The following is an 18771-nucleotide window of genomic DNA, read 5'->3' as shown; positions in this document are numbered from 1 at the left end:
TTTCGAGTAACCGGGTCAGGTTGAGCAATGTTTGCATTGTCTGCTGCTATTGGTGCTGGTGGCATTGCTGCTGCTGAGGTAGTGGTAGATGAAGATGCAGAGCTACTTTCATCGTTTAGAGCTTCTTGCATTAATCTTTCCACTCGACCATTTAATAGCTGCGCAGTTTCTACGAGTCTAGGTATTTCAGCCAATGCATCACCAGCACTTTTACTAGCCACATTAGCTATTTTGCTTCCTTCAGACAGCGTACTCTTCAAATCACTAGAGTGTCGCGGTGATTGTAACGATGGTAATGACGTCGATTTCTTCAACACGCCGTCACTACTCGGCACATCCTTACTAGCACCTTCGGCAGTAACGATGGCTTCCTTGCTGGCATGTGCACCAATCTGCCGTAGACCTCGTTGTTCTTTGCGATACCCGTCCAATTGAGCTCTATTCTTCAATAATTTCTCTGCCTTCAACTTGGCATCTTCCCTCCTTTTACGTTCTTCTTCACGTTCCCTGTTTCTTCGTTCTTCCATAAAGGCCTGTAGCTGTTCTTTACTATATTTAGGCTCTTTACGAGGTGGTGGAAGAGGAGGTGATGCTGGTTGTGGTGGCCGAGGTGTAGTTGCTGATCTGATTTTCTTGGGAGCTTGAGGCACTGGTTTCACTATTGGTCTATCTACAGGCCTCACAGCAGCTGTAGTTCTCGGTACTATATCAGCTGTCGTTGTTACAGCGTGCTTTAATATAGATTTATGAGGTGGTTTTGACGGCGACGAAGATTGATGAGCCAATGGAATGGCATGTGGCTTTAATTCATGTAATATTTTACGAGTTGGGGGTATACGTGGTTGCTGGGCTGTACTTGCACTGCCGTTTGGTTGTCTAGTGCTAGTGCTGGAACTAGATGAAGCAAGAGCAGTGGGTTTCTTGATCAAACCATTAGTGGTACTAGTAGGTTGAGCATGATGAATCGTAATAGGCTGAGGAGGAGGTATTAATGCCTGTTTCCTAGTCAGTTTACGATGCAAACCAGGAGCAGTTGATGTTGGGTGAATGACAAGTGGTGCTACTGTGCTCTTGACAGCACTGTCAGCAGTGGATCTAGAAGGTATGGGATCTGCAATATGTCGATATGGTTTTGGGGCTAGATTGGGAGTTGCTGTTGGAGCAGTTGCTCTGTTTGCCTTGTGAATAGTTCTTGGAGCAGATGCTGGTGGTGATGATTCTATAAAAGCACCCCACGAAGGAGCGTCTTCAAAGTTGTCGAGCCTGGCTGCATCATCAGCAGGAGTAGACATGGTTTTAGTATATGGTATCTCGTATGGATCTAGCGTGAAAAATGACAATGTAAATTAGATTGCACAGTTCGTGGCAGATTGCGACAATGCAAAGGGTACTGCTTACTCACGCAATGATGCCTATGCGGCTATGATGTCCAAGGTTCAAGACATTGTAAGTTTGATTTCTCGTTTTGTGACTTTGGTTGATTTTTGTTGTCATTGAAGATTGAAGGTCTTTGACGACAAACAGGACTCGGATGGATTCAATCACGCTGGATACCAATCTTATCCATACAATTGTTGTAAATATACGCGAATGACAAGTGTATTGGGTGCAATGAAGGTGGCCTGTCCCTTACTTCAAACTTGTAAACCAACAACTCCATTCAGCATTCAACAAGAGCAACCAATCAGCACGATGGACACCAGCACTGTTCCGTACGTGACCAACACGCCCGACTATGGGCCATACAATTACGCTCCATTCAACCGAGGCAACAAACTGAAACGACGAGACAAGGAAGGAGGTTTTCCAAACAGCGACAGACCTTCCCTATGGGGCGCTACAAGAGTACAGGAAGACTTTCATGTGAGTGGTAGAGTATAGCATTGTGTATTGCATTCGCATTCTCATAGCATATCGTGTTGTCTCTCGTAACTCTCCTCTCATCCAATCTGAACAAAAAACCCATTCAAATCTAGTTCACTCATGTCGGCTCAAGAAAGATACTCGCCCGCAAAACTGGCCCAAAACGTAGCTACGATCTTGACGACGATGAGCCCTATGCGAGTATCAAAGTAGACGGTACATATCCTCACTTTTAGATGTCAAATTGGTTCCCACTGTCAAAGCCATACTCAACACATTCAACCAACCAATAGAAATATGGACTCCACCAGACAAGGTCGAAGATGTCAGGAAAAACAAATCCCTCATGCACTCACTAAGGAGTCGTCACATCAAAATGCTCGCTGAAACGGCCATAGAGCTCATTGAACGAGAACAGGGTTTCAACAAACTGTTGAATCGTCTTGCTGATGTAGTCCACAGTGACGATCCCGCTACTCATGACAAGATGAATATTGAGGAGGGGCTGAATCCTAAAGGGCTGGAATCATTAAAGGCTGTACGAGAACTCGTCGAGGTGAGAAGGCATGCGCAATGTTCTGCTTTGACTCATTCTAATCAATCCCAACCCTTGTAGGAAAACATTGGTTGTGGCAACGAATACATTCAGCAACTGGGCAACATCAGAAACAAGCTGACCCGAGTCTATGAACAGAAAAAATCACTCGCAAAAAACGTCGCTCCTGCTAAAGCCAAACCAAGGCCCTCTGGGAACTCACATAATGGAAGACGCTAGCTCAGATTCTACAGTCGTATCTTACTACCTTGTATTCTATATTTAGTCTAACGCATATGTATACAGCACTTGTTCTTTTCTCCCCAAGCATCAAATACAACGCTTCAAGGAAATCAATCCTTGTTGGCTAGCTTATTGACTTGTTACTGGTAGTAATCATCCTCATTCTAAAAATGACTTTGAAGGACTCTTTTTGTTTCAACGATTGCTTGAACGTCCTCTATGTCCGTGTTTCACGTGTTTATTTGCTGACAACATTATCAAACGTGGTCTACATCAAAATCCACCTATTCGACCCATAACGACATATAACGAGGAGACGATTAGCTTTTGCAATGATTATGTGACGTTCACTAGTACATCTCACCGACCCTCAGCTGCATTTGCCCTTCTCCTTAGCTTCTACAATAAGAAGTCGATACGCGTCAAAATCGATTTACGACCTTCAATTGAACCTCGACCTTTCAACCCTCTTCTAAGTACTGCTGAAAACTCGTGTTGATGTATAGACTCATATACACAATTGCAAATCCTTGCTAATGCAAACCACTATGTTCAATATTTAGAAAAGAGAGATTCCTGATTGCCCTGAAGCAGAGACTTGCGCTCGAACAGATCTGGCATCGAGAGCGATGATAAGAAGACGACCATCAGTTCTGCCGAGGAAGAGTGTGCGTTGGTCATTTGAAATAGCCACACTCAAGGCACTCACGGATACATCAAACCGATGTATTATTTGTAAACTAGAAAGTAGAGACTTCATTGTTAGTCTCTCCGTCCAACCTTCGGAATTGCGTGTTTCTTTTTTGTAACGTGATCCTCTCAAAAAATAGAACATACTTATAGGGCTTCATCAGCGATACACCTCCTTTATTGTCAGCTCCCACTACACACGCGCCATCACTGGATGCTTGTATGTCATTCATTTGCCACGTAAACATTCTGTCTCGTAATAGCTTGCCATTAATGCTGTATGAGTGCATGAATGAAATGTCCTAGAAAATACAAGGCATAAGACAAGCGTCCAAAATAGGGATTCCCGTGATGTCAGCTCACGGGACCGTGTGGTTTTACCTTGGCTTGAGTTTCGGAATAAACAAGAACGGCAGCTTGTTTGGTAACCAAGACACGTTTGACCATCACCACATCCTCCTTAAAGTTGGTGGTCGGCCTTACAGTTCTAAAGTATCGTCCGCCATGGAGACTATAATAGATGCAGGTTCCATCTTTAGATCCACTAACTACTAGGTCGTGTTCTACGTCCTAAAAAACGGTGAAAAGGTTAGATCAAACTATGATGGTTGCAAGTGCAGTACTGTGATTACCACTGCTACGGCTGTGACCTGAATGATTGCGTGCAAAAAATTTGAGAGGGATGAGTGAAAACAACTTCGTCAAAAAATAGTACGCACGTAAGCAATGTAACTCACCTCATCATCGTGACCATACAAAAGCTGCTGATTCATCAACCGTATGGGTGCCGTATCTCTCATATTAACAGCATCACTAATACTACGCACAGCAGACGTGACCACATCCCACGTCGCAACAGTAGTATCTCTCGATCCAGTAACCAAGACACTTCCGTCATCACTCAATGCCAAACATGTGACAACATCACGATGTCCAGGTATAGGCTCACCCACTCTTGTTCCCTGATCAAGAGAAATCACTCCAATAGCACCACTCCAATGACCTCCTACAAACATGTAATTCCCTTCTTTCGTAATGGCCCATAATGATTGAGAAGGAGAGGATGATGATGAAGTATAGTACTGTTGGGGTAACTGACGTTTAGCATCAGGTGAATCTGGCTCATATACAAAGGGTGTTGAATCATCACGACCTGACGTAGAAGTCCATCTTTGTAGTCCATATGTACCATCGTTCGCAATTGTAATTAGACGATCACCTCCCAACATGGTACCACTAACTACTTTCTCAATCAATTGCCCAGCTGCCGTCATGTTACCACTACTAGGTGTAGTGTCTTCACACAAGACAACACCACTTATACCTTCATTCTTGAGTTGAATAAGATAACTTTTGTGCGAATGAGGGTGGCTAAATAAGGTCGATTTGAAGACAGACGGTGCAGTCTTTGGGAGCCGTTTAGGATGAGGTCGTTTGAGTAATTGACTTGGTGTTTGTCCAAAATTGTTTATCTGATCTTCGAGAGATTGACGTTCCACTGGATCACGTATGCCATCAATATCAATAGCTCCTTCATATGTAGTGTAAAAGAAGACATTATGTGCTTTCACAGCTTCTTCTCCAGTTTGCTTGTATCCCCATATTAAATCAATCCATTCATGAAGATGCTCGGATACATAATCGCCCTCTAAAGCTTCACGATGAATACGAATGAACTCTTCGGGAGACGATGCCCATGGTGGAAGAATCACGTCTTCAACAGCTGCTCCAGTTTGTTTCACTCCAAGATCAAACTTGTTCTGGAAAAGTGAGAAACTTCGTGTGAGATTCATTTCACTTGATGCAAGAAGGGTCTTTTTGTTCGACTCGCCTCATTCACTAGAAACTCTGGCATATAATAAAACTCCGGAATTAATTCCTTAACATCTCCACTACCAAACAAGACAGACTTCCAACAGGCTTGAATAGAGTGGAATTGCCTAACATGAGCAAGGTTCAGATCAGTGGCCGAAAAAAACCAGTTCGTAAAGCCATAGTAAACCTCACCGGTCGGGGTGATCAAACTTTCCACCTTGCAACAAGATATGCAACGTAGTAAAGGGCTCCAAACGTAAGAGATAAAACAGAGTGGCAGCAGCCGACGAATAGTGAGTCCCATAATGAAATTTCTTGATACGACCAGAAGGATCTTCGAAGGCTCGATATCTCTCCAATATGTTTTGAAGTCTGGCATCATCAAGGGCTCCAATTGGTTTGGACAAGTCTCGATATACATCAGGATCAGTCAAATCCAGAGTATCTGATTCGTAATCTTGCAAGACCCACTTAAAACAAAAACAAGTCAGAGAGGCGCAAGTAACAAAAAGTACATAAGGAAATGCAGCAATACCGGGAAGACTGGATACTGAGTCAAATCATTATAAGTGCGACCTGCATTACAATGTGATGAGCTTCTCTTCTCTTTAGCGGAGAACAAAATGGAAAAAACAATCGCATTGGATTTGCAACATACCCGAGATCGTATTCAAATGCATCAAATACTCAAAGTTCGACATCTCATGTCTCTGCCACTTCTCTGTATAATTACTTCGACGTAAGATCTCTGACGGCGTTCTAGCATCAGGAGTAACAAGGGATGGTGGCCTCAAAGCGATAATTCTCGCCAAGACACGAGTTCGGTCTTTACTAGATCGAAAGTTGAAGAAGCATGATGTCCTATCCATAAAAAATAACTCTATAGCCGATTTACGTAGTAGATATCGTCTCGGATACAATTCTCGTAATTCAGATAAATTCCAGCGTCGATCTCGTAACAGTTCTTGATCTATAAACTTTTGGGTATCTTCGGTAGAAGATAATATTGATCTTGCCTCCATCTGGAAGTATATATGTGTTGCTGTAACTTCAAAACGACCTTTGACGGTACTCATCATGGCAATTATTTCACACTCGGCTCCACAAACGACACGTTCACCAGCTTCGGATCCGTATAAAGTCGATGTGACGGACATATTATCATCGTTTATGATTGACCATCCTTCATCTTCTTCGCCCACTACAGCAGGTATATCTGCTTCGGAGCCATGAAGACTGCCGACGGGTGATTGTACTTCAGCAGCCAACAGCATCTCTCCTGATTCAAACGACATTTGACTTTTAAGCTTATCGGGTGGAGGTACTGGTTTACTACTAGTCCTTGCTCGTGGTCGTGGAGAATCAACTCCTGTTTCCTTCTTGTCTCGTCTAGCAGCAGCTTCTCGATGATCATCGAATTCTGGGTTTGGTGCCAACCTTCGTCGCATTCGCGACGAGTTTTCAGAAGCATCCAATTTCCAATTACGAGGACTCGTCTCTGGACTCGACCAAACACCACGTTCACCTGAGAGGTTACGATACATAATTGCCCATTGACGTTGGAGTGTTCTCTTGTCTGCATCAATCATGCTAGCACGATCAGATGAAGCAAGTATATCCTCGTCACGACGTTTACGTATTGTTGAATCTGCAGCTGCAAGGAGATGGTCTCGATTATGAGCGACTGTCGAGTCTTCTTTACGAGCTCGACCTACAGCAATTCGTGCCATCTTGGCGTGCCGTTTTAAGGCTGCTGGCAGCACTGCTCCTAGTTCTTCAGCGACGATCTTCATTGATGGTATGAAGTGTCGTTCATACATGGATTTCCACGGAGGAGAGACAACCATCTGCAAGAATTTCTGTTGATTGGCTTCAGCATCACTCAACACTGACTCAGAGAGCAGTGGGTTCATGTTTTCATCTTTCAGAGACAACAGTATCTGCCTCCAACGTGTGATCATCAGCATGTATACAGGTAAGATTACTTGGAAGGAAGGGAGATGGTGATCGTGATCTGATACATCATTGGCTCTAAAACAAAAAAAGTAAAACTACGTGTCAGGTCAGAGTTTTTGTGATTCAAAGAGACCTCAAATTTGAGCTTAAAACAAGTCACAATGTCTCGAAAATTCCTGCGAAATTCGAAGGCCGTTAGGATGGTTACAACTTACTGTAAAAAGGCATCATGCATTTGGCCAGTCACATTCAACACTCTAGCTCGAGATTCAACTTCAGCAAAGAGCGTGCCATGACGTTCTAAAATAGGTATGAGGTGTGGAATGGCAATATTCCAAGCTTTTTCGCTTGGAGGTACAAGACCACCCATCAAGACTCGTAGAGCTAAACGCACTACACCGCTTTTCTGTTTGTTTTCCTAATCGAAATCGATGGTAAATCACGATTTTTGGAACCACCAGAAATCGTCCCCTCATCTGTTAATTGAAGACGGTCAAGCATACCTTTTCGACACTATCACCAAGACTTCCAACAATAGGCATTCCATACTCCACAAGACCTGTCAACAGATCCAGATAATCTGCAGCCATATCAGCGCATTCGTGCATTGGATTGCTCTGCTTCTCTTCCATTATTCCTGAGGGTTGATCAATCTGAACGTCTGTATCTAAGTTATGAAATAAAAGGTCACATTCCAAAATGCAAAAAGAAAGAACAAGAAACCACGCACGCATACCGGAGAAAGAGAGGGATGTATATGAAATTGAGCGCTCCACACCGCCAGATCCAGGAGACTCGGGAGGACTCATCTCTTGAACAAGAGATTCATGCAACCCTTCATGATGAAACATGACATCCTCTGCCAAGAAGAGTAGATGCAACACATTGTCCTGCAAAAAATAGACGATCATGAGTAACGGGCACACTTAGACGCCCAAATTAAGTATGACCTACCATCTTAATGGTTGAAAACCCCAAAGCACCATTAGCAGAAGATCGAAGTTGCACACATAAATCGTTCAGCAATCTTCCAAGCACTCTTCGTATAACAGACAGACCATCTGATCTTTGAGATGCCCACATTAAAGCAACCATTTCTTCAGCAAACCTCCAACCTTTACGATCCAAATCAAACGAGTCGAGAATAAGCATAGACACTAGCTCTTCGGCCAATTCTAAAAGAGTCTCCTCATCGTCTAGGGATGTGATAGCAGGACCTCTATCTGAAGTACTGGTTCTAGATCGGCGAGACGAGAGTGATGGTCGTTCTGAATCGTTGGGTATAGGAACCATAGATAATATAAGGAGTTGCCATCCAGGACGAGCCCGTATTCTCTCTGCATTGGCTTTACTGGCTCGACCTAGTGCCAGACCATCTCGCAACACTTGAATTCTGACACCTTCCTCTACTTGAGGTCGAGCTGCCAATTCCCATATTGAATACAGCGCAGATGCATTCCGTAGTACTGGTACCTTCATGGACTCCAAATCCAATTTCTAGTTAAGTTAGGTTGGCTCCGCGAAAAAATGATCACCAGAAATGAGCTATGTGGCCTTACTTCAGAACCACGCGTCATTGGGTCTTCCAATACCAAAGTTATCAGAGATCGATAGATTTGCATTGATAGCAAATGTCCCCTTTCCATCAACAATCGTCCAACGCCACCAATGTCTTCAAACCTCAGCCGTTTCTTCCACCTAAAACAAACCGGTGTCAAAACGACGAAGGCTAAATGACTACGCCAAGGCAACATACTTGTCCAAACTCCTCTGGCCTCGTATCAACACCAACACAAAATCAAGCACAAGCAACCTCAACTCTTCTCTTTGCTCACTCCTTAACAAATGCACAATACACTCGGCTCCATTAGCAGCCAAAAACATTTCACCAACACCACTAACAGGTTCTGCAGCAGCTTTAACAATCGTATCGAATACTTCATAGACATGCACGGGGTCTGAGTCCATAGTAGATCCGAATAATACAGCCATTAATTTCGCAACTTCGTCCTGCGTTGCTCCCTGCGAGAGGTAATCGATACATATAGACCACACGATACTGCGAAGAGCTTTCATATCTTCATATTGTGGACGAAGGTCAGGGAGTGAAGGATTTACTGGAGTATAAGGATAGCATCGTTCTTGCCATTCAAGAAAATGGCATACTCCAAAGCGTGAGCGACATAAACGTCTTTCTGGGCCTTGAGCATAGTGTCTTAAAAACACTAATAGTTCATTCTGTATATGTGGTTTGGAGGAACCCCATAATCGTGACTCGAATACAAGCGCACCCAACACTTCCGTCATTGGTTCTGGATCCGATCCAGACACGACTTTAACTACATTCATTATAGAATCCAGCAAGCTCATATCTAGATGCTTTGACGAGCGGACCTGTAATATTATACTCAAAGTCTTGGCTGTCCTATTGGTCGTAAACCTCTCAATAGCATCCTTATCACCATCAAGGGTGGCAGCAAAGAGTGCTAGACCAGCCGATGACCTCTTCAGTTGACCAGTCTCACGTGTTGCATCGGATTCAAACAAGACATTGGGAGTTGGAAGATCCAAATTATAAAAGATTGGCAGTAATATCTCTGGCCCTCCTAGAGCTCGTAGAGCCGTACGCATGGATCTCGATGAGCAAATAACAGCTTTACAAAGCTTCGTTGCATTACTAGCCTGTCCACCACTGCGTATAAGGTCATATACTATTCCACTATATTCGTCGTCTGACTTTAATCCACCTTCAAACAAGTCGGTATGGCATTTAGCGGATGACGGATGCAACGCCATAGTAAATCTACCCCAGCCTTTAGACTCGGAAGCTCTAGTCTCCTTCTCAAGATAAATAGCAATATCTTCCAAAGTCGATGAATACCGTGCAAGACCAAGTGCGTATATATGATGAAGCTTTTCTACTGGTAATGCGTCTTCTAAAATACTTATACACGACATTTGGCCTGGGAAGGAATGATGGCATGCGTTGGGCAATGCATCGGGCGTATCGTAATGAGGCATCCTAGCTGAAGCCCCAACGCGACACTGTGAATGCAAGTCGGAATCTGGGAAATCCATTTTTTCCTTGTGACGTATAGCACCATTCATGTATACAAGTACTTCACTATGACTTGTCCATGGTCGTTTAGGAGCTGGATGGCAAAGAGCGAGGAAATACCATCGCCCAGTCAACAATTTGACACCACTCAAATCTATACTGCTAACATTACCATTCCTTGTCGTTACAGTATATCTTAGGGTTCCATCTATGACGTAAAGCTCGGCGCCTGCACCAGCTGGTGTCAAAAAGGAGAATATTCGTGGAGCTTGAGCTGCTTGCATAATTGGTGATAATGGAGTAGCAGATGCTGGAGAGGTCGGGCTTGCAATATTGCTACTACTTGACTGAGGACTAGTAGTGCTGACTTTTAACGTTGACAACCTCTTACTACCACTACCACTATTATTATCAGACTTTTTAGTTCTCGATCGACCAGATCCAAAGAAGGATTTACGAGATTGTCCTGGCGATAATGGTGGTGATGACATTGGTGGTTCTGATACTACTTCAGGCTCATGACCCCATCCAGTGGCTTCAAGTTTAAACCACGTAATAAAGGTAAACCCATCCTTTGTTGGCCAGCGTTGCAATGGCGGAAGCACCAAACCAGAAAACTTGCCAGAAAAGTAGAACGAGTCCAAATCATATTCGCGACGTTGCGCAATATTGACCATCGCTTTGAGCACTCGATCGTAGTAAAATGGTAGCACCTAAAAGCATTGAAATGTCAAGCGTCGAAAAATGCCAAAAAACACGACAGTCTTGTATGGAAATTTCTACTACGAAGGAGCCCGAAACACGAATGCTACCTCAGAAGACGTATCCCGAGATCCAAGGAGATTACTAGGTCGTCTATGTCTCGGAGCACGATACACTGGAGTACTAGCAATAGGCTGAGCTTTCAAGCTCGCAAGCATCAACCTAACTTCAGCTACCAATACATTATGAGCACCAATTACTTCCAACAGCTCGATGGCCCGTTCCAAAGATTCCAAATCCGTCGACTTTGGAATGACTTCTTTAACCAGCCTGGCAACAGTCCCAGCCTGACATAAAATCACTCGATTCATTTCGTGGGAGGAAGCAAGTCTTGTCAATCGTGTCAAGAATGCGACCTGGAGCTCACTTCCAAGATGAGGATAAAATGAGAATAGTGCTCGTGCTGCGTCGACGTTACGGACAATGGGATTGTCATGGACGGCTTCAAAGCCGTCAGTGGAATCTAGAGCTAGTCCCATCAATCCATCAAGGAGACCATCCCATGCTACCCAAGATCCTTTTACAAATAGACGGATTCTGATTTCCTCAAAACCTACTATTGTTTTGAATGTCTTTCTGGCTTCTTTAGATCCACTCATGACTGACGCAATCGTCTTGATTGCCTCGCCAGTCAATTTATGGAAGGCAGCTTCACCCATTTCGATCGGTATGCGTGATGAGAGCACACCCAGACAGTGCTCGAAAACCTGGGACTTCAATAAAGTGGCTCGCATGGCATTTGACTTTGATGGATCATTTCGATATTTCATCAACAATGTCCCTATACCACCTAACAATGAGCACTGGATTTCTAATTGTCGTTGGGTTGCTATTTCGGGTTGGAAACAGACAAAGTAGAATCCAAGCAAGTCAATTCCTGTATCTGATCCAGATTCTGGTTGAGATGGAGATGGTGGTTGACCCGATATTGGTGGAGGGAACGCTCTTCCTACACCATATGTAGGATATCTGTTGAACAAAAGATGTCAGCATTTGATGACTGTATTGTGCTTTTTTTGCCACTCAACCAACATACTCTAATGGCACTATCGCAATCAAATCCAACACTCTGGCCAAGGCAGTTTGAGCTACAGTTCGTGAAGGACCAACTGCCAACTTGAACAAGAGCTTCAAAGTCGATCTGTCTGCATATATGTAAATGGCCATATCCTTGTTAGAACCAGCCAACATAGCATCCAAGAGACCCAATACAGCCCATTGCATATCACTAGGATTCGATGTAACTTTCGCCAGTAAGGGTGTAATGATAGTCAGACTCTCAATGCGTCTCAACGACTCTTGCGTTATCAGACGTTTGTGAGTGAGAATAAATCTCAGCGATTTTGATGCTTGATGTACTATAGGAGGTTGACTTGGATAGTATTTTTCCATAAGCCCTAAAAGAGCTCCAACTGGATGCTGATTATCAAAGTCAGGCAACGTGGCCATATACTCCACGAATCTCATGATACACTGTCTGAGCTTTGTAGCATACAGCGAGTGCGTGTTCTCATGCTCATCACCCCAAAAGTAAAACCAGGGGCTACTAAATAAAGTCTCCCATAATTTACATATATCCATCCATTTGAGAATCCATCCTCGAAGTCGAAACAGCGACTCGTCATCTATATCTACCGTCTCTGGTGGATCAGCGAGTAATTCACCTAAAAACTCTATGAATGCGAATTGAAGACGTGGAAGAGGTACAGGTTTTGCAACAGGTGGTATCTCTGCTTGAATGCTACTAATATTTACATTGAAAGTCGGAAAGAGACTCTCAGGATTATTGATTGGAGTACTTCTGCCAAGTGTTATAAATCTCAATTCTTCCGGCCCTAAATATGGTGCTTCATCTAATCCCATCGACATGGAAGATCCCAGTCCTGCCATAAAGCTTGCACCAACAGCTTTAAACAAGGGACGTAGAAAGCTTTCTATTTGAGAAGACATGCCTTGTCCTCTTGCTCCATCAGGACTTGTTGTTCTACCAATTTCCTGAGAAGCTTCGATTGCTACAAGTGATCGTCGACTGCCTCCGGCAGCAGACATGGCACCTGCTAATCCAGGTAAGGGCTCGCTATGATATATACAACATCCTAGAGCAGTGGCGAATATGAGGGAGAGTTCAGGTGACTGGAGTCCTAGCGAATGTGACATTAAGGGAGGTGGAAGGGCATGAGGGATATATTCTGGCGGATTTTCTGACAAGACATTGCGTGATTTTATGTATTCTTTCTCGTAATCTGGTAAAGTTGTTGACTCTACGGCAGGAGCAGTATCCTACGTGTACAACAGGATTAGCACTTTAAGTCTAAATTTCCAAATACTTATAATTCTCATAAAGCTTACGTCCGGCAGACTTTTGGAACTACTGACATCTTGAAACCCCTTGTATTCGCTACCAGCCGATCCAAAATTAGGACCCAATTCTGAGCAGCAATACGAAGTCCAAGATACCAAAGCAGTCAATCGAGCATAGCCACCAAGAGCAACAATACGTTCCTTGCATGCTGGATTTGTCCTTGACAAAAAATGAACAAGGTGCCAAGCCAGTATTTGATTCCTGAATTCAGCTCGAAGTGTAGCAGGAGCGACATTCGCTTCCAGCAACCATGACGGCCATGCGATAGAAATCAGCAGCGAGTCTACTATATCACGTTCAACCAATGATCGTTTCGTCACTGCTGGGTCTGAAGCTATAATGCTACCCAGCGTTTCCATTATTCGTGTTTTCATTATACTCCATGGCATCTCGTGATTGTTTACAGAAATCAACAATCCATATAAAGCTTCAACCATGCTATAAGTATCCGAATCCAATTTCGTAGCTCGTCCAATAAGTGACGTGGATGGTCGACGACTTTCAACGACAACTGTTCGTCCACTCGTAGCTACATACACACCGAATCGACCATCAGGATCAAAACACATTCGTGCTAGATATATACAAATATACATTAATTTGGTCATGGCCTCCGTTTCAGGTCCATTTTCAAGATGTGATTGTTTGAGATGTGATGAAATAGCCGCAAGCACATCACTCAATTTGCGTAAACCGCCGTGTCGAATGATACAATCCCTATCAGCTTCATATCGACTTAATATTTCTAGATGCTGGTATGTCTCAGTCAACTGAAGCAGACTCTGGATATTTGATATATCCGTCAAGACACCTGCTATGTGTTGATCCAATAGTTCTAGAGTAGCTACTATTATATCGTGAGGATGACCTTCGACTGGGAGGCTGGAGGACCTATCAATCTGCTGCTGTGCTAGATTGGGAATGCTACTATTGGTTTTACGAAGAGGTATCACGGTACGGTTTATAAACACGCCTTCAGAGCTAGGATCTATTTCTGGACCACCATACAATTCAGCAAATCGAGCCATGTATGGATTCAGATCTTGTCCCTGATCAAACAGAACACGTAGCTCGTCGTTGTGTTCATTGAAGCTCCCATCAATTAAACTCAGTGCACAGCACGCAGATATAGATATTCTGACAGTCGAGTGACGTGACGTTATTGGTACTATTTCTGGAGGAGCTTCGGCTATTGGATTTGACGTTGAGGGGTTGGGCGAGAAAGTGGTATTGTCGAGGTCTGATGTTGAAGAGAGTGGTGGATTTCCAGCTGAAAGACGAGAGTAGTTAGATCCGTGAACAGATTCCAACTTGTACAAAATTAGGCGTGATCAAACAAGATGACAGTTGTATATACCATCACTTCGATTCCTAACGTGAAGTGAAGCATTTGACCGTTGAGATCTAATTCTCTGATTCAAGGAGTTTATCCAGTCCATATCCAGTCCACATTCAACGTATTGCTACGCTAGTATTCAACTCTCTTGTTCATCTGATGTTGATTCAAATAAACTGGTTGTTGCCAATAGTCAACTTTGGGCGTTTGGCGACAATAGTAAGCCGTACAAGGCGACAGACCGCTCAGCCTGGTGATTTGACACCGTAATCACGTGTATATGATGCTTTCCTATAGATCTACCGTCAAAAATGAGCTGCTTTTGGCCTTATCGTCTCCAAGTTTCAAGTTTCAAGAACTTCAGCGTTGGACTTTCTTGAATGACCAAGAAACGCAAGAACGGAGGTGAAACGAATCAGATCATCAACATAACACATTTATTGCACCGTTTAATCCCTCATGAGTCGTGGAACTGATCTGGAAGTACGTGAAAACACATGATTTGCTATCGACACGTTAAGAAAACCACACAAGCTCGATAGCTTTGATCTTTCCTGAGGACAGCCTCCACTGCAGTGTTCGATAAATATACTATGATACGTAACTTGTTGTTGCATCCACCATTTCACGACATGTTTACAACAAAACACGTTGCAGTATAGAATCCAACACTATAAGTCCCCTTTCTGTACACTTTACAGCCCTAACGTTCCGATCTGCATCAAACACTATACTCACGAACTGTTGTTCCGCCAGCCCTCTAAGCTTTTCAACATCGAGCAAATCCTCTATAGGTGTCTCAGGCAACAGTTTCGAAATCCCTGCCAAAGTGATTCCACGTATAGTTCGTAGTCCTTGAGCTACCAGTTCTCGTCCCACTTCTTTGTCAGACATTCGTACTTTGGTTGCAACCCTGCAAAAATCATTGATGCATGGGAATTGGTGCTGAAACAACCAATGCAGGTGTGCTGTCAACTCATAGGCAGCTTACCCATTTCCAGAATCCACACATTGCGTCTGCCACTGACTAGGTGACCGTATACAAGCAGTCCTATACCTCTCATTCATACTCGTGACTCTTCCATGAGCACCAGGTCCAATCCCAATATAATCTCGTCCAAACCAGTACCCATTATTATGCCTGCTCTCTGCGTCAGCCGATTTAGCGAATGACGAAACTTCGTACTGCTTGTACCCAAACAAACGAGCAAGTTCAACGGTCGTGGAATACATTTTAGCTTGTACGTCTTCTGACTGCCAGAGACTTGGCATTTCGGCGTGAATGTCAAACATTGGTGTTCCTCGTTCCAAGATGAGTTGGTCTAGACAAAAAACCAGTGTCAGTAGTATCGTTTGATCAGGACTTTTGTCCGTGAAACAACGCGACTCTCGTACAAATCGACAAGTGTTCAGCTCCAAAGCTCAGGGCTTCTTGCAGCTCGTCCTTCCAACCATTCAGAGTCTGTCTTGGTCTACCCCAAAGAAAGTCAAGTGAAACTCGTTCAAAAGTATTTTGTGCTGCCTATATCCCAAATTCAGAAAATATTTTTTTGCTCATGAGACCACTCGAACGTTTACATGTATCGCTTTTCGGGCATCCTTCACATCATGATCGCGTCCCAGAAGATGTAAGTCTTCATCATTGAGAGCTTGAATACCCAACGAAAGGCGATTCACTCCGGCGTGCTTGAAACCGAGTAGTTGAGCGGTTTCCACTGACTACATAGTCGGCAAAAGGATTACTTGGTAAATTTATAGGAGTTGCTTTGAATTGACCAAACTCACAGTTGGATTAGCTTCAAGAGTAATTTCCGTATTCCTGGGATCCACATTGCATTTACTCGCTACATCCTTCAGTATGGATTCCACAGTTGAAGGCTAGATTGATGTCATCATGTCAAAATGTAACGTCTTCACACCGACATCACCCAACTTCACTGTTGTCTCTTAAAAATACCTGCATCAAAGAAGGTGTCCCACCTCCAAAATAGATCGAAGAAATTTTCACTGCAGTGCCACCAGCACTGTAATCTCGTAGAAACCAATCAAATTCTCGTTTGTATGCGTCAAGAAGTAATGTCTCGTTTATTCCACTAATTTGAAAATGTTGGAGGTTTTGATGTCTATGTATTTACGGCCAGAGGATTAGATTATTGCTCACGTGGAAGGTAGAGTGTACTTGTTGAATGCGCAAAATGAGCATTTGGCCTAATTAGTTAAAACCTAGTCAGATCTGCTGTGCCCCGAAACTAATGGCATTTTTTTGGCATACACGACAGTATGGAACTATATAGAAAGAGTTGTGTTGGTACTCGAAGATGACTTCAATTGATTGCGCTCACAGTGAATATATAGCGACAGTTCTTTGACAGTAGACCTCATTTTCTCGGCTGGTAGGTTAATGCTAAAACATAAAACCGATGCAAAAGTGCCGCAACACGGCATTCGAAACTCCAACGAACTTCTTTCTCTTCTAGACTTACATCACAAGCCAGCTAAAACGATCTTTGAACGCCGCAGAGGGCCAAGGCACTGAATTACAACAAAAAGCGTTCATGTTGGACACCCTATGATTACCACAATTATACACATGCTACATGATTCATAAACACCACTTAATCCACCTAGGCTATATTCGACAACCAAATCAAGTCCTATCCTGCTTCTCCAACCATGATGCTAAAACATCTCTCCCGTTCTTCAGCGCGTCCTCCCATTTCGGTTTATCACACACACGATACCGTGTCCCACGAGCATTCTGATTAGCAGCAGTGACTACGTCACTCTTGAAAGTGTGTGAAGCGCCATATACATTGGAAATCCAGTTATCAGAAAACCAGTCCTTGATTGCGATTGGATAGTAGAATCCAAATATGTGATAGTGTTTCCGATGGACAAAGGATTGGGTTAGCAAGTCCCCTGCGTGACGAGAATCCTATAATTTGAAATGTGAGAACGAAGAAAAAAACGTCTCATCTCGATAGATAAACCGTTATTAAAAGCTCCAAGCACTCACATAAGGACCAACGACACCAAGATTATCATTGCCAACCAGCGCATTCACGAAGAGGGTAGTCCATCCAACAGTCTCCAACACCAAATCATCATTAACCTGGAAGAAATAATCACATCCATCCTTCATAGCTTGTACAAACAATCCATTCCAAATCATGGTTACCCAGCCCATAGATTCCGGAAACTTAACAAGCATTATAGTTGCATCAAGTCCCGATATGATACTCTTCATGCGATCCAGTGCAACTTCACGAGCCGGCGAATTGTCAAATACAATGTCACCGTCATCATAACCTATATATACGGAGTAGTGATATTTCACTCGTTCGTCGTCTGATATAGTCTTGATGAAGGAAGGCAAAAATATTTGGATTGGCAATATGTCCGAGACGGATTCATCCAGTCCGGTTTTTACTGCCATCAAGATAGCAATCTTGGTTTTACTACCACTATCTTTAACAGCCTCTAGCGTCTCCATTCCAGCCAACCTAGACCCATTCACACCCAAATCAAAATTATACAGCACGTCATCTCGTAGCAGCGTATAACAAAACAATGACTCTCGCCCTTCATGTGCCTTGACACCATAGCCACCCACATCCTTAGCAGCCCTGAGTATATCCATCTGCTTCACGTCCAACGCCTCCCGAAATTTTGGGGGACACTGATACCCCCTCTGACACCTTATAGCTGATTCAACCAATGCTTCATAAGCAGGTGAACCAGTCAGAAACCCTAATATGGCAAATCTCGACAATAATACATTTGAGTCTTGCCCATCAAGACGTCCGATAAACGATGATTCTTTAGACATTTCACCAAGCATTTGAATCAATCCTTGTCGATTCTCAAAGTGTATGTCGTTGCGGATATATATTACTGTCTGATAGTGTTGCATAGCCCAGTCTAGTACTGTTAGGAAGGATGCTGGATCGGTGTATAATGAGCCGTCGGAAAGTTGCTGTGGATTGGCTAGATTGTGGGGCCCTAACAGTAGGAGCTCCGATACATTGAGTAATTCTACGTTACGCCATAGTTTGATTTCTTTTTGGTGTCGTGATGATATGTTATAGCCGAATACTGTTAATGGTATTACGTGGTCGGTGCTGAGTAGGTGTATGGACTAGGAGGGGAAT

General features: G+C 43.5%; 2 protein-coding genes across 2 annotated transcripts; one reads left to right on the top strand and one right to left on the bottom strand.

Moving 5' to 3' along the window:
* Positions 1-1692: 1692 nt before the first annotated feature.
* Positions 1693-2638, top strand: SmJEL517_g03218 (uncharacterized protein; the record flags this gene model as incomplete). Its single annotated transcript, XM_031169146.1, has 4 exons — positions 1693-1863; positions 1977-2079; positions 2157-2419; positions 2480-2638. 4 exons carry the CDS (start codon positions 1693-1695, stop codon positions 2636-2638), a joined length of 696 nt encoding a protein of 231 aa, XP_031024889.1.
* Positions 2639-3200: 562 nt separating this feature from the next.
* Positions 3201-17002, bottom strand: SmJEL517_g03217 (uncharacterized protein; the record flags this gene model as incomplete). The annotated part of the gene is made up of 27 exons (XM_031169145.1): positions 3201-3381; positions 3479-3633; positions 3713-3901; positions 3964-3981; positions 4069-5091; positions 5172-5271; positions 5339-5616; positions 5682-5722; positions 5805-7177; positions 7318-7520; positions 7606-7769; positions 7839-7992; positions 8057-8599; positions 8662-8800; positions 8859-10873; positions 10973-11891; positions 11959-13202; positions 13272-14554; positions 15355-15533; positions 15612-15942; positions 16016-16142; positions 16199-16339; positions 16406-16498; positions 16578-16713; positions 16782-16828; positions 16893-16906; positions 16963-17002. 27 exons carry the CDS (start codon positions 17000-17002, stop codon positions 3201-3203), a joined length of 11130 nt encoding a protein of 3709 aa, XP_031024890.1.
* Positions 17003-18771: the final 1769 nt, after the last annotated feature.

The sequence above is a fragment of the Synchytrium microbalum genome (assembly GCF_006535985.1).
Source record: "Synchytrium microbalum strain JEL517 chromosome Unknown SmJEL517_scf0016, whole genome shotgun sequence".
Lineage (NCBI taxonomy): Eukaryota > Fungi > Chytridiomycota > Chytridiomycetes > Synchytriales > Synchytriaceae > Synchytrium > Synchytrium microbalum.
Note: the sequence above shows the minus strand (reverse complement) of the source record. Positions and strands in the feature narration are given on the sequence as shown.